General features: G+C 45.0%; 1 protein-coding gene across 1 annotated transcript; it reads right to left on the minus strand.

Annotated features, from left to right (window-relative positions):
• Nucleotides 1-1,388: 1,388 nt before the first annotated feature.
• On the minus strand, nt 1,389-15,041 carry LOC125727616 (myocyte-specific enhancer factor 2B-like). The gene is made up of 9 exons (XM_049004461.1): nt 14,663-15,041; nt 9,496-9,564; nt 8,920-9,123; nt 8,274-8,405; nt 7,370-7,550; nt 6,189-6,334; nt 5,654-5,711; nt 5,142-5,235; nt 1,389-3,288 (listed from the first exon to the last, which is right to left on the minus strand). Exons 2-9 carry the CDS (start codon nt 9,547-9,549, stop codon nt 2,952-2,954), a joined length of 1,206 nt encoding a protein of 401 aa, XP_048860418.1. The 5' UTR covers nt 9,550-9,564; nt 14,663-15,041; the 3' UTR covers nt 1,389-2,951.
• Nucleotides 15,042-16,763: the final 1,722 nt, after the last annotated feature.

Raw genomic sequence — 16,763 nt, forward strand, 5'->3', positions numbered from 1 at the left:
TGCAATGAAATACAAGTATATCATATTCCTGCAGAAACTGGAAAAAAAGCTTTTCCTTCTCCTGAGAGTTCATAGGATATGAATTGTCCATGTTGATATATGAAATATTAAATTATTTGACGTCCATATAAACTGACAAAATCCCTGAAAGGCGCAATGTGGACCTAAAGATGACTGCAGATGTATTTCAACAAATGTCAAGTAGAGACGTAATCAATTAAGCACTTAATAACAAGACGTTTGCTTAACACATTAAATAAAATATAAAGGTAGATAAATATAGCATATTACTTCAGACTCTTTTTGTAATGTTACGACCAATATATTTTTAAAGCATTTAGTTGTGTGTAATATTACTAAACGGCAAATTCAGTTTTAAAACTTTAACCATTACAGTTATAATTATAGTGTTAGCGGAATGGCACACTGTGTAGCCTCTTTAATTAAACTGCTGCTATTAGTTTCAAGTTTTTTTGGATATCATGTGAACATTGGGTTGTTTGCGCCAAATATATCTTATTCTCTGATGCTCCATTAATAATAAGAAGACATCCACCGTGGTAAAGCAGGGTTGAATTTCCCCAGGCTGTTCCCTCATTGTCTCTTTTGTCAAGAAAAATGAAGAAAGTATTAATGATACGCATGCTTTTATCCGACAGGGACTATTTTCGTGAAGATTCGCGGCACTATGAGAAAGAGTAATAGGGTGACACCAAGTGGCAAAAACTATAAACCGCAGAAGATCACACGACCTGCTGGCAGCCGCATGTTTTATTACCTACCAGGATGACGAAGAGTTTGATTCACACAGACGCCGTTCGGCTTATGAATCTGACTAGGATGGAAATAATGATTCTTTCGAGTACGTTCAACGAAGATTCGTTCAGAATCCTTCACTGATAGGCAGTGCCGGTGAAATATATTGGCGGCCGACTTATGAGGGGGCGCAGACTTAGCCAAGCGATTTCATATTGTTTCGGACGATGAGCGCTTCCGCACCGTCTGAGGCTTCATGAAACCGGCTGGTTAATTCGGCGCCCCTGGTGGGACTCGCGCCCTCTGCAGGCCTGGCACAGAAATGATTCGCTGGGAATCTTGCTTTGATTTGCCCTGCTGATGTGATCAGGGGTACCCAACTCCAGTCCTGGGGGGCCAGAGCCCAGTGTAGCTTAGTTCTTTCCCTTATCCACCATAAACGATTCCGCTAAAGAGCTGTGTGGTAATTAACACAAGGAGTTGAATCGGGCGTATTAAATGAGGGGAAACCCAAAAATGTGCAGGACTCTGGCCCCCCAGGACTAGAGTTGGGCATCCCTGCCTTAAATATTTACTACTGGCGGAGAGCTGTCGCTTGTAAGTTAATACAATAAAACTGTATTCAAACTTAATTAAACTGATATATTGCATTTAATTTCATGTTATCGAAATGTATTTCACATTTGTAATTAAATATGGTATATATTTCTAATGCACATTTTGTATGTTATTATATCCATCCATCCATTTTCCAAACCGCTTATCCTACTAGGTCGCGGGGGGTCCAGAGCCCATCCCGGAAGCAATGGGCACAAGGCAGGGTACAGGGAACAACCCAGGATGGGGGACCAGCCCATCACAAGGCACACTCACACACGCACACCTACGGGCAATTTACCAAGTCCAATTAGCCTCAGCATGTTTTTGGACTGTGGGGGGAACCCGGAGTACCCGGAGGAAACCCCACGACGACACAGGGAGAACATGCAAACTCCGCACACATGTGACCCAGGCGGAGACTCGAACCCGCGTCCCAGAGGTGTGAGGCAACAGCACTAGCCACTGCACCACTATGCCACCCCTATGTTATTATATTTTATACTTAATGTTATTTAAATTATATTAGCCACATTGAGTCGATCATTACATCAGCAGATGACAAAAGGGAGGGCAACTAAGTTGTGAACGAGGGATCCCTCATTGAACGCATCATTGCAGTTTCCCCCGATGCTAAACCATTGACAAAAACGATAAACACCAGCTCTTGTAAGAAAGCAAACACAAGCAAGTTTCAGCTACAGATATTTCTTTCTTTCCATAGAAAACAGAAAAAGAAATATGCAGGCATTTTATTTGGAAGCAGAGCACGAGTCATGGTAATCAAACGCCGTATTACAAATTGGTAGATCAGATGCATTTAAAATCGCTTTGTTCATTTAAAAATGAGATATGAGGCTGGCAGGAAGTGTGATGGTGAAAGCCTGGTATCTTCTAGTGCATTTTTCAGAAAACCCTTATTGGGACACGTGAAGTCGTGAAGGTAGGAAAAACTAACAAAGAAAAACAATCGAATCATAACATTAACGTGGAACCATCATTATGTAAAAAGTCATTTCAATGAAAAAAAAGATCTAAGACTAAAAAAAATGATTTTATAATTTACTATTCATGGCATGGTTTACTGTACCCCAGCAGTCATTTCAGTTAAGTTTAGTTTACCTGAACTGCTACACTTTGAATTTTGGATTTCCAAGGGGGCCATTTTGTGAAATGTAAAAAGACGCCACACACAGTGACATCTCCGACTGGCGTTGGGGGGGGGGGGGGGGGATTATACCAATTCTCGCTGACACACGACTACCGCGCAGAATAAAAACTACGATTAAGAAGCAGGGGGGCTTTCAGGTGGCGCTGTGCTTTTCTGAAACGCAAAGCCTTTGGTACCCTGAGAAGGTGAAGGGGACGTCCTGAGCTCAGCTCACCTGCTCAGGCTCCACACGGCCGTAAGAGGGATTTCGATTCCTCTATCCAGAAGCTGTATCTAAAACCGACAAGCCGACTCGAATTCTGTCCCATTCCGGAACACAAAAGGAACTGTGTGATCCCACATGGACGAGTAGAACACTGGGGCTTATCCTTTGGGATACGCAAATGAAGAAGCCAGCCCCCCCCCCCCCCCCCAACAGGCTGCCTGGCTATCTCTGCCACCCATCCACTATCTCTAGCTGCCGAATCGGCATCCCGCCCTTGTCCTCCGCCGTGGGCCGGGCTGAGCCGTGTTGACACAAATAGCCTCCTTTCGGCACATCCTCCCTCTCCATGATTGGGTATGCCTCGGGGTGGGCGTGGCCGGCCTCCTCATGGTTGCTGATAGGCGACTGGTGCTCGACGCGATGGAGGGGTGGAGTGGCCGGGGAGCCTGAGTGCTCGGGGGAGGCGCGCTCGGATTTGATGCTGAGGTTGAGGGAGGAGCGCAGATGCGGGGGTGGCGCGGAGCTGGGCACTGGGAGGGAGCACCCCCCACTGGACATCCTGCAAACAGAGCAGGGGTTATGAACACATTTCGCACCGTTCAGCAGTCCCCTGCAAGAGTTCTGGCTCATACTTTTACTCCTCTAACAATAGCATGTTATTATTTTTATATGCAGTTACATAAGTCCCACTTGATCTGAGGACAGCCACGCATCCATCCAGGGGTGCTGCTAGAAATTTTAGGCCCCAGAAAAGCATTTAATATTGGACCCCTCAACCAATACAATTTTCACAGCCCCTGCCACTTAGGGGCACTTTGAATCATTCTAATTTCCTCCCTTTAATGGGACCCCTACATCCACCTTGGGGGGGGGGGGGTGCGCAGTGTGAGATGTAAAGGCTTTGTTCAGAAGCCCAATGATGACATCAGTCTGCCAGCCCCAGGATTCAAACCACAGACCTTCTGGTTATAAAGACAAGGCCTAACCGGCTGAACCACACACCACCCCGCAAGATGGCACAGAGTGAGTTTGGAGTCAATCTGCAGAGGTACAGGGCCCACTCAGGGGCCCACTGTAGGATGCCAGTTCATTGCAAGAAATCCAGCGAGATATATCCATTAATCAATACTGTATTATGGCAGCAATGCCAGGATTAGCCTGTAGGTGTCACTTGTGCACAAATATTAGAACCAGGTTACACTACAAGGATAATTCACTGGCAGTGCGGACTACAGCAGAGAAAACTACCCCGAGATGTCAGGCATGACCTCCTGCCGCAGCTTCTGTTTTGTCAATTGGTCAGGCACCTTATAGGGGCACCAGCTCCTGGACTTATCCTGGAGCATTAATATTCCTAAAATAGCACAATGAAACTGGTTTTGCTCTGGTCTTTGGCTGAGGTCAGTTCCGGCCACATAGGACTCCGAATGGACTTCCACATAGCCCATCGCACAGACATTTCCTGTCACATGTAAGCAGGTTCTCACTGACTGATCTCAGACAGCCTCGGCTATGGAAGATGGGTTTCAAGAAACAGAGCCCATCAGTACCGGATCTCCTGGTCTGCATCAGCAATGATTAACTACTAAAGTATTAAACTATTCAGGTAATACAGGACTTTAGACCATCTGCCAAATCTGCACCCTTACCACTGATAGAAAGTTAAGGTCCATCTCATGTATTTGCACACATTTTCATAAAATGGCTGATTACCTTTAATTGTCTGTACTGGGTATATATGTTATTTTTGCATTTGGCTTGCTTTTAGTCAGTTTTCCGTTTTAGCTATTTTTGAGTTAGTTGTAATTAGTTTTTAGCTGCGTTTGTATTTGCCTTTCAGCGCTGACACATGCTTACATCGGTTGGCTCAGATCCTGCAGTGACAGAGTTAAACGCACTCAGGAGGTGCAATCAGAACTCCCCAGGCCTTAGCTGTCTATGGTCAACAGCTTCTAATGTTTCAAACTGGTGATAGAATCCAGCTCTGCTTTCCCATGATGCCTCTGTCACTCACGCATCTGCAATGCTGTCTTTATTTCTGTATGGGGTGGCTGCTGGTCCATATGTTAAAATTAAGATCTGCTCAATGGATGGTCAGCACTCGCATTTTCAGCGCCTTTTGTTCCCAAGATGGGGGACAAAATTACTTCAAATAGCCCCCTTCACGAGTATAATGAGTCACAGTCACAGAGTTCGACTCGTTGGTTGAAACAAACCTTGGTCTGGATTTGTACTCTCTGGACCTGATTTACCCACCTCTGTCTGTAAAAGATTACTTTTGCGAGTAACTTCCCCATCATTGACTTTGAGCTGCCTGGCCTGTTGAAGGCTGTGTGCTAAATGGCTATATGTGACCCAAAATTCCTGGCAAAGCTTTGGCACTATCAAGGTGGTGGGCATGAAACCTCTTACCCGTGGGCAGTGTCCTGGGGGGGCGATGGCTGCCAGGGGCTCATAGCATATCGGTGTAAACTGGCAGGGTGGGTGAAACCCCCGTAGGGATACTCTGAGGATAACAAGAGAGATTACATCACAGTCATTCCCGAAATGGTATAATAAATATCTGTAGGGTAACAGTCTCACTATTATCTCTAAGTCATTGTTTCCCAATCTGGTTCTCACGGAGCCACAGACGGTCCACGTTTTTGCTACCTCCCAGACGGTCCACATTTTCGCTCCCTACCTAATCTGTGGATCTCCGAGGACCGAACTAGGAAAGACTGCTCTAAGTGCAAAGGGCTTTTTTAATTTTAAAAAGGAGAACATTTTACAGTTACAAGGATATGAGAGATGTTCGAACAAAGTGCTGTTTTGAACAGTGGATTGAGGAAGGTGGGCAAAGGAAAAACCAGGAGTCTCAACAAGAAGCCCTGCAGGCGAGAGCTCCGGCTGCCAACGGCGGCCAAAGAGAGTTTCCGTCCAACCTGCTTTCCCCATGGGTATCATGTGGTTTCCAGCATGGCCGCCTTGGTACAGCACTCTCTGTCGGGGGAAACAAAGAGGTGGTCAACGCCAGGGAGATCCAAAGATTCGCCACGACACGCCACGAGCGGAGATCGCAGCGACTTGCAGGAGGGCGCAGAGCGACCATAAGCCGCCAGGAAAATTAGTGTCTTATGATGACAAAGCTCTATGATAAAGATCTGAATTTTTTTTTTCCACGAACAAAGTCACAGTCCATTGGGTGGGCGCAGGAACAGCTGCGGGCAAAGCGTGGTCAAACGTCTGAAAAAGATCCGGTAACCAAGGAAGCCATTCTTAGCTGGGGGGGGGGGGGGGATACAGGAGCCAGAGCGGCAGATTTGACAGGAAACTCGATTATTGATTCGACAGTTTTAGCTCATGACACCTCCAGCCCCACCAATATGGCAGCTAGGTGTGAAAGGCCCTTGAATCCCTACCTCCGGCGACCAGTCGCCCCCGTTAACATCGCTTAGCATTGCCGGGCCATTGGCTCACCCCGCCATTCAGGTTGGCGCGGCTGCAAGGCAGACCGGCGTGCGACTCGACGCGCCGTCCGTCGCAGCCCAGGTTCAGCGGAGGTGAAGTCTTCATGTCCAAAGTTCTGCCCAGGCCACCGTGTGAGAACACGGAGTAGCCAATTCCTACAGAACAGACAGGAAGTGAAAGACAGGAAGTGGTTAAAATGGAACTTCTGCCAACTCTGGCTCAACTTTTGCGTGCTTTAACTCTGTTTCTAAGAAAATTGTTTAGCCAGTCGCCAATGCATTGTGAAAGGGGACATTGTTAACTAGGAGCAGCGTGTTAATTGTCTGGAATACACAAAAAGACCTGCGAGTTCTCCAAAGCTCACTGCACTAATACCCGTGAAAATGGCAATGCAGGTCTTATGATTCATTACGGCAGACGGAAGTCTCTGGATGAGGCACAGCGTGCGGTGCACGAGGCCTGTTACACAAGCTAGACCATGGGCCTTGCAGCCCTGCACCAGCGGCTCACTATTAGTGCCTCTGAAAGCGAGGAGGTGTCAAGTCTGTCAAGAGGTGAGCACCCTGAAACCGCAAAGCTGGTGCTTTTTTTGAACATGGGGTGGCTATTCTGCACTGCGGAGTCTGAGCTCATAGCTCCCTACACGCCATCCAGCATGCAGCCTGGGGCACCCACCGAACACGCAGCCCTAGCAGAGCATCGCACACGCTTAACCTTCCCCAGCGGCCATGTGCAAACTCAGGGCTGAGGGCTCTATGTCCTCAACCCAGCACAGACAGAAACTCACTGTCAGCTTATCAGATCCTTTGCTGCCCCGAGTTCCTCACAAGCAACATGTTGAGGATCCAATACCTCAAGGCACTGTGCATTCAGCCTATCAGGTTCACCAATATTGTACTCCATAGGCCTTGCCAACCAATCACATTTGCACCTTATGCCACTGGACTCATACTGCCTTTTTACTACACTGTACATTTATTCCCTCCTATATTCTTGTTGCTAGTCTAAATACTTTTCCTCTCAGGGGCATGAATAAAATTACTTACCAACCAACCAACCAAACAACCAACCAATCATTCAACCAACCAACCATCCAACCAATCAACAAACAATCAGTCAATTAACCAATCACATGTGTGCTTTCCCTCTTTGGCTAATAGGTGACCTCCTGGCGATGCCAGTGCTCTCACCTGTGTGCGGCGGCCCAAGAGATGAGTGGGCATGTGATCCCGTCGGGCTTGGCGTGCCTGGTTTGAAGGAACCAGGCTTAAAGGCAGGGGATCGGTGCGGCGCGGGGCCCGGGCCGTTTCCCGCCGAGAATCCGTTCTCCGAAAGCAAATACGGGCCTTCTGGGGGAGGAGCAGGTGGCGGCTACAGGGACGACAATTTGGCTCTATGTAAGAGCAAGAACTCGGGGAAGGGGGGGAGGGAGACAGTTTTTCGGTCAATTTTGTGTCTGGCTGTTGAAAAGGCCTTTAACTGACAGATTCTCAGGGCAGATTAGGGCTTAAGTGGTAACTAGTATAGAGCCTAAGAAAGGTAGGTGCATCACAAAGCAACTTCCGCTTCAGCACCAACAAAGGGCTCCATCGCTGTACAGAGCAACAAGCTGAAACCGCATGAGAGAACCACCCCCCCGGCTATGCTGATGGGTGCAAGTCGAGCAACACTGTAAAAACACTATCTTTGCAACAGCTAACACTAGGGATGATGACATCATAAGCCTGACAAGACTCCAGACTACTGAAGATGGATGGAAAGAGTTTGTGAGTTAATTATATGGAAACTACGGTATGGCCTGCTGACATCCTTAAGACCCCCCGAAAACAGGACCCTCGACTGGGAGGGTGGGGGTGCCACTTTCAGGCAATCCTGAAACACCCCCCTGAAGTTTTGTTTTTCTTCTTGATTTTTGTCACGATTACTGCCAGTGCTACTCCCTAAGCAGCTGTGTGTCTGCCCTCGGTTCAGGATGGACCCTGAGGACATGGACCCAGAGGACATGGACCCAGAGGACATGGACCCAGAGGACATGGACCCAGAGGACATGGACCCAGAGGACGGCCCGCCTTCCCGCGCAGACGCGCCACCTACATAGTAACGCTGGCGTGCAACAGACAGGTCCACACTCTCCTCAAGCTGCTGGTACTTCCCGGCCGGCACTGGGACACCCTCCTCGCTGTAGACCTCCACTCCTTCCAGCCCCAGGCCCTTCCTGCGCAGAGTCTGCAGCCAACAGGGGTGGGGGATAGGTGGGGTGAGGACAACACAGACAGTAGGGCGTTCAGAAAACTTGTCGAGGTAACTGGTCAGAACAGCCCATGTCAGCGAGGTGTGGCCTGACTTGTGAAGAAGCAGGTAAGACGCCCTGAGCTGGGAACATGAGACAGCCATGAAAACTAGCCAACGCCCCCGAAACTCGCACGGGACAGCAGGGCAGTCAGAGGGCAAGTCAGAGCCAAGCCGGGCAGTGAGCCAAGAATCAGCTGCGGGGAAAAGGCTACTTTGGGATCTTAGGGACGTGTCACCCACCCTGTCAGTGAGCACGATCCTATTACTTAAGTTTATTTTTACTAATTGGTGTCTCTAAGTGTGTAATAGGGTTTGTGTGCCATAGAATGGACTGACATCTTGTCCGGTGTGTCCTGCGACATGTGCAGTGACTGGAAAATGGATGGATGGGCAGATGAAAGGATGGATGGATGGATGGATGGTTGAACAGCAGAAGCGGGGGCTGCACCTCCAGGATGTCGGCGTTGGTGCGGCTCTCGTGTGGCTCGCTGTACTCGGTGTACTTCAGTAGGACCTTGTCCATGTCAGTGCTGGCGTACTGGAAGAGGCGGTTGGTGCTGTTGAAGATGATGAGGGCGATCTCGCAGTCGCACAGCACGCTCAACTCATAGGCCTTCTTCATCAGGCCGAACTTTCGCTTGGTGAAGGTAACCTGGCGCGTCAGGGGAGGGGTGAGGACGACACAGTTACCGCAGCGCTAAAACTGAAATGAACGCACTTCAGCGGTCAAACGGTAATGGGTATTAAAGAGCGAACTTCATAGCTTCAGTGTTAACACAACACAGATCGGCTGTATGACTGTAAACAGCAACAGGATGCAACAGGGCTCTTGGATCCCGTTTACAAAGCTGGATGCCTGGGGTGTAAATTACCTAAAACCACAAGCGTGGTTTAATACTTTATTTATTTTCTGACTCCCAAATCCCCCCACCCCCACCATCACTTTCTATCTTCGGTATTCAAACTAAAAAAAGTCACTCAGAAATAAAGCAAGAACCCCACAGGCACAGAGAAACAGGCTTACCTGCCGATTCCGCTGGTCCAGGATCCGAGAGATCTGAATTTTTTTCCTGCCCATCTTCCTGTTTTCCTCCTGTACGTGGACAAAAAAACCAGCATTCCGTACCATTATACCCACTCTTCCTTAGCTTTTTATTCATTTTATCAACCAGCTGAGACATAACCACTTTTATCCAGTTATCGAGTTTTTAACAGAGTATTAAAAGTTTAAACAGAAAAGAAGACATGGAAACTGATGTAATTATATATATATATATATATATATATATATATATATATATATATATATATATATATTTAAATATGAACAGAATACACACACAGGGCAGAGAAGGACAAGGTGAAGCAGATGTATGGAAGCTGAGCAAAACAGTAACGTACTGTGGGAAAATGTCATCGCCTTTGTTTGACAGACATTATAGGACGATATAGGTATTTATACCGGGATGGAAATAAAACATGCTAAAGTTAGCCTGAGCCAACGCCCACTCAGTCTGGGCTTCCCTAGGAACAGGCCGCCATTAACAGCAGGAGTAGTATTATTGCAGCCAGGATTAGAAAAGGCGCATTTATAGGGAAAAGAGACGCTGACAAGCCGCCCCCTGCTCTCCCATGTTAGATGGCAATGGACACAAGTGACGGGTGGGCAGGGGGAGGCGTTAAAGGGACAGTGGCACACGTGGTAACCAGATAGCGTCACCGCGCCTCCAACCGGCTACGGTTATTAATGCCCACCAAGGCTGTTAAATACGTCGATGAACAGTCAATGTCAGTGAAGAGTCAATGTCAGTGAACAGTCAATGTCAGTGAAGACTCAATGTCAGTGAACAGTCAATGTCAGTGAACAGTCAATGTCAGTGAACAGTCAATGTCAGTGAACAGTCAATGTCAGTGAAGAGTCAATGTCAGTGAACAGTCAATGTCAGTGAACAGTCAATGTCAGTGAACAGGAAACGGTCTCTCAATACAGATTTGTATATGTATGACTTTTTCATGTGACTTACAGTTTTGCTGAAATGTAAATCAGTCAAAAAGATAAAGGTACGGATATGTCGGGACTCGGCGGAGAGTGTTCGGTCATGTGATTCTTTACTCGAGAGTTCCATGTGTTTTCGAGACTGAGGAAAGAAGATCTGACCAGGAGCGATGGAACAGGTGAAGAGGAGAAACTAACAACAGGTACTGAGATACACAGAAGTGTCTATCCAGAGGAGCTAACAGGGATTACAGATGACAGAAGGGCCCGGGATGCGATTTGGAGAGCTCTCAGCCCTTAAGCACTACGCACCAAGCCGCAAAGCATTATGGGTACTCCCTGCAACGCCATGTCTTCCACCATGGGCAACCTGGTCCCACATGCCGACCGGCCCACAGGGATCGCTTGCCTATTTATCTTCCCCATGGATCGGACGTGCACTGGCCTCTTCTATATTTAGGTCCGCCTTCCTACTGGCTTGCGGACAGGGTGCCCATGTTCCCATGACCCCTGTGGTGACCGACGCATCCCCCCACCCCCGCCCCCCACCTTTTGCTGGCATTCGGGGCATTTTGTGAGGTCTACTCCACGTGTCACCATTCCCTTATAAAGTATTTACAGTGGCAGGCCTATGCACTCCCACCCGCGCCTCCGGGAACAAAGATGTTTTTGTCCTACAGGGGGCGCCATGTATAAAGGGCATTCGACAGCCATTCTAAATTTACTGGAAGTGTAATAGCTTAATCCTTCTCGAACATATCAAATATCCTTTTATAAATCCTTCCTCTTTTACTGCTCTGTGTGTTTAACTAAGCGTGGGTGTCACCGCGGTGGGCCCACAGATTAGATTTATCTAGAAAACATTGCCCTTTCGTCCAATCAAGCTGACAGAAATGGTATTTCCTGAAACCACCAACTATAGATACATTCAGCGTCTAATATCATTCTGTTTCAATCGGATAGGCGGATACGTTCATGCACCCCAACCAACACTTTTTATTTTCATTGTGGTTTCACAGCTTTGTCCACTGGAGAGCTAACCTTTACCTTCTCACGGGTCTAATGGCTGCAGAGTCGTTGCTGGAGCTAAAGCTTCTCCGCTCGGATGGAGGCGAAGAGGAGAATGTTACCGTGATAGAGTGAAAGGAGGCTAATCGAATCTGTGCTTAAAGGGGACTCAAACAGCTAAGGTGTACTGAAGGGTTCACATACCACACGTAGCTAGCAGAAGCTCACCTGCCGTGCTTGAATACGCTCATTTAAAAAGCACGTAACGGCACATTACCATGGCTCAACGTAAAAAGCCATAAGAAATCTCCTTAAATATCAGTGTCAATATATGTGTGCACCTGTTTTTATTTTTGTAGCAATTTCTCATTCTCATCTCTCAATTTCATATGAAGTAGATAGAGTGTATTCTTTAAGGAGAACGATTATACAGAAACGATATGGAAAATTCTGGATCTGGAGAACAGGAAGCCCTGCAGGCCGGAAGGCCGAAAGCTCTTAACCAGGCGTGTGCACTGCATGGGGCAAAGGGAGTAAATCACGCAACAACGCCATAGCGCAATGATTGCAGCAGTGTGGCCGCCCCCAGCCCCCAGGTGGGCTCCTGGTTTCCTCTGATCGCTTCCCAGAGGCCAGACAGTGGAAAGGAACACACAAACAGTGCAGGCGGGGCCCCCACACCCCGGCCTCCTGAGATGTGTGCAAGCCTAATTGCTGAATGACTCACCGGGACAACACTGCCGGCGATTCGACAACAAACAGTGTTACGGGAATGAGCCACGCGCAGCCCAGCATCGTCCAAGGATCCAGCGCATGGGTGCAGCAAAAACACCAGCAGCTACTTTTTTTAACTCCCTGTTTTAAAATTACATTTATTTTTGACCAGCAAAGTACCGCCGTTATACCCTCATCATGCGTCAGATTAGATGCAAATCAGCAGCATTTCTGCCGTCTCCAAGGGTGTAACAGTGTGCAAGATGGATAGACAGACAGACAGATAGATGACCTCTATATTTCATTTAACTGATACAAATGTTGCAATATAAATAATACATAATATTAATATTACAATTGTTTTGGAAAGCTTTCCGTCAAATCCCGTTTAAGCTATTCGAAACCTGTCACAGAACATTTCTAAGTGTTTATAATGGGCATCAGTTTAATGTTTTTTCATTAATATTGGGGCCAGTTATCAGTTACTGTCCATCTAGTCATGAAAATATGCAGGCGTTCTGTAATATTAAACTATTTGTTCAGAACAACCAAAACTACACATAAAAATTCAATACACCCTATTTACAAATGGCACATATTCCATGAATAACTGTAATCTAACATAAACATTTATTATTCATGTTCTAAAAGCATTGGCTACTTTACAATTATGTGATTTATCAAATTCTATTTTTGAATAATTACACTGATACTGATTTATAAACCAAATTTCTATCTACCTGTTACTATATTTGAAAATCTCGTTATTTTAAATTGCACTGTGATGCTGTCCTGGATAAGTGGAAGATGGATAGATTATCTGAAATTGTTAATTTTATTTTTTAAGTCCAGGATTATGCTCAAAGTGATGTGCTTTAAAAAGAATGTAAAAATAAAAATTAACATTTATTTCTTTAGCAGAGACTTTGTCTGAAGTGATGCCGATAGTACATTACAATTGTAAGTGTACAGAAATATCTGCATATTTAGACCACAGTCATACATGGATTTATTTCCAAGAAGTTTCCTGAAAAAAAATTAATATTTTACATTTTGGATCTAGAGCCAACCAAAAAGTGGTATTACTTGAGGAGAATTCCTTAATACGAGCTAATGAGGATGTTAGCGATCCACGGTGCACTGTCAATAAGTGCCTTTCCGTTTCGAGACATTCCGGCCGAATGACATTCCGGAGTCTGGCAATCACAGGACACCAGGCCAGGGTGTCCTGCCTATCAGGCTACTTTAATACCACAAGCACATCAAGAGATCCCAGCATTCGGAACTTTACATTTAGCTTGCAGCTTGATTTATGGCCAAAGGACAAAAGACCAAAGGTCAAGATATTAAAAGAAATATTGTGAATGGATGAAAATATAATAATGCCAAAAATAAGAAATGACATAATAATGTGTTTGTGAGAAGCATCATTAATATTTTATACAGAATTTTACCTTCAGCCAAGAGCATTAACGGCAAATTAATTCAAACTGGTCATCACTTGTAGATTAAATTGAATCATGGATGTTCGTAGCGGCTATACTCTTAATTACTTCTTCTTAAACAAAAACTATACAGATATCACCAGGAATCCCATAGAAAAATCTGACTATGGACCTTATTAATCATTCTTTAGGAAATAACTCGTATGAGATGTAGATATTGGGAAGGCTGTGGCTCTGCCTATTTGCGTTTCAACGCAACATTTGTCAAAAACTTAAAATTAATAAACAAAAACCAATGTGTTCAAACCAGTCCCCGTCATATACGGATAATTTAATAGTATCATATAATACAGTCAGATGCTATCATCCAACAGTTCTCTATATCAGCATTCAATGAGATATTCCCTACAATTTCTGGCGAACAGGTATTTATTTACCCATCTGTTTATTGTTTTTGCTGTTGTTGATAATAATATTTTGTATTTATAGGCCTTTCATAAATAATGGTGCACTTAGATCTGCAGAAGAAAAAAACTGAAAAGAAGATACTTATAGGGCTTTTCTTTACGTTCGTTAAGTATGACGTGAGGTTCGGGAGACGTGCGGAAAGATCCGCAGGTTGTGATTAAATAATGATGAGAATAACAACATTAAGTATTTTCAGTGACAGTGTTTTTCAAGGCCGCGCACACGTATCATATGTATACCATAATTAAACCTCTAAAAATAAGAAACTTTTACAGATCCACGCGTTAGACTGCAAGACATAAATACCCACCAGAGGCACTTTGTTGTTGGTGGTGGTTTAAAAAAAATACTCAGAAGGAGTTCACTGCAGATCGAGATAAAAAATAAACTGACTCGTGTCATAACAGTAACAACAAAAAAACTGGGTTTAATAATGACTAATGTTGCGCCAGTAACTTAAATATCCCAGTGCGGCTACAAACACACGAAACAAAGTCCACAAATATTTACGCTATTCGCCGATTTTCCCGTACAGTTATATACAATCAGGGGTCGCTCACCTGTCCTTGGGATACTTCCAGTACAAAGTTGTGCTCGTCCCCGGGATATTTAATCTGCAGAGCGCATAACAGATTTAATCATCAAAAGCAAATGGCTATTTATCCCTAAAATAAGAGGGTGGAGGTGTCATCGCTGCATTTTTCTTTCTCGGCGAACTGAACTTCTTTTTTAACGTGATTATTAAAAGCTAAGACGTTTTGCAAGCTACGATGAGCTGAAATCCTAGGCTGCTTGTGAGTAACCACCTGACGCTGCTGATGCACGGTGGTTCTGCGGCGCTAAACGCAAATCCCAGGCTATCAGCTGCAGTTGGCCGCAAGGCGCTTCCCGTTTAGCATGAATCGGCCCCTCGGAAAGCGCCATTGGCTCATCCCAAAGCCCCGATCCGCCGCCTACTTCTCATGTCCCCGCACCTTTACGGCAGAAGCTAAAATTACTCTTTTTCTCTTGGCCCCTTGCTCACGTACGTCCACATATATAATACAACCCGCTTTAATGGAGAGCGTTGTAAGAGATCAGATAAGCTTGAATGTGCAGGACTCTATCTATTGCTAGTTTAAATGCTAGATATAAAATATCGATTAATTATGCGATGAACTATTAAGTGCCACTGTGATTTACAGCAAATTAATCACGAGCCGTGAAGAAAAACTTAACTACTGGTTTCTGAAAATCTAGGGGGATGAACACTGAGATTGCTTAATTTCGTGGTACCTTTGACTATTTTGATTACGAAAATCATTATTATTGAATGTAATCTTTATTCTGAAATACAAACATTTATAACCAGTTGTCAGAAATATCTTTGAGTGCGGAGTTTTATAATATCTCGCCACGAATGAATTTAACAAGAACTAATATGGAATCAGCAATTAGCCCTAAACTGAAACGCAGAAAAGGCAGGTTAATACTATGTGTTTACATTCCTATGTATATTTAATGGTTTGTTTTGTGCACGACAGAAGTTTTCAATGACTCACATTTCCATTAGCCATATCCAGTAATCATGAATGAAAGTACAGCTCGTTATCTAGGGATACGTGTACACACACAAACACACATACACAAATTGGCACCATTACCAACAATATAAATAGCACAGTCCTAAATAGTACTGCTTTAATAGACACTTGGCTCCCATTTCTCAAGACTGAAAATATTACAGTTTCCGTAATAGAGATTAAAATGCCCATTGCTGATTAAAGGACAAATTACGAAGCATCACCCGAAGTATCTGACGGGAAGCACATGTTAATGTTGCGATAGTAGAGCTCTTTTAGCACATGGATGAATGAAAGTGCGACGCAACCGTTATTACGGCCATTCCAAGATAACGCTGCTCGATATTTACCGTAATACTCCGTATACACTGAGAACAATAACTTCCATTCCGTTTTATACCCACTATCTCCGCTGTATTATACGTACAATACCGAGCCTATTTTCTCTTTAGATCATCTGCGCTGTAATTGCTCAGACCTGGTGCTTCTTTAAACAGGCTGACCTCATACGGATTACAACCTCTAGTTTAAACAATCACATATCACAAGAGGACCTAAAACGGCGTTTTTTATATATTATCGTTTGGCAATATTAGCCCTTTTTGCATCAGAACGATTCGTTTAAAGGTTAAGTAATAAGTAACAGTAGATATAAAGCCAAACTCATCGTCTATTATGAAGGACTCATGATACATCGTACAGGCTTTTCCTGTTTAATGTTTAATGCTTCAAAACCTGAGGTGACTTATGACAATTATAGGCTGTCCGTACATGGTAACATATAAGAGTATGTATGTGAGGGTACTGTCTTTTTGAGTTACATTGGGATACGGACATGCCACACATGTACAAGCTGGCCCTGCCGAAAGGCCTTCAAATGAGGCTGTGGGGGCCATCTCCCACGTGGGCTGTGAAATTCCTCCATCCGCAAGGTGAATCCCACCACTGTGCCCCATGCAGTGCTACATTGAAATTCACTGAAATTTACACGCAAAAAAGCCGCTTCTGCAGAAACATGCATTTGCTCTGTAGGTTTATGGAACTGAACCGTACTTTTAATAAACAAATGTTTGTCTTATTTGTGGCAGTAGAGAAGAGA

The sequence above is a fragment of the Brienomyrus brachyistius genome, unplaced genomic scaffold (genome assembly GCF_023856365.1).
Source record: "Brienomyrus brachyistius isolate T26 unplaced genomic scaffold, BBRACH_0.4 scaffold104, whole genome shotgun sequence".
NCBI classification, from domain to species: Eukaryota; Metazoa; Chordata; class Actinopteri; order Osteoglossiformes; family Mormyridae; genus Brienomyrus; species Brienomyrus brachyistius.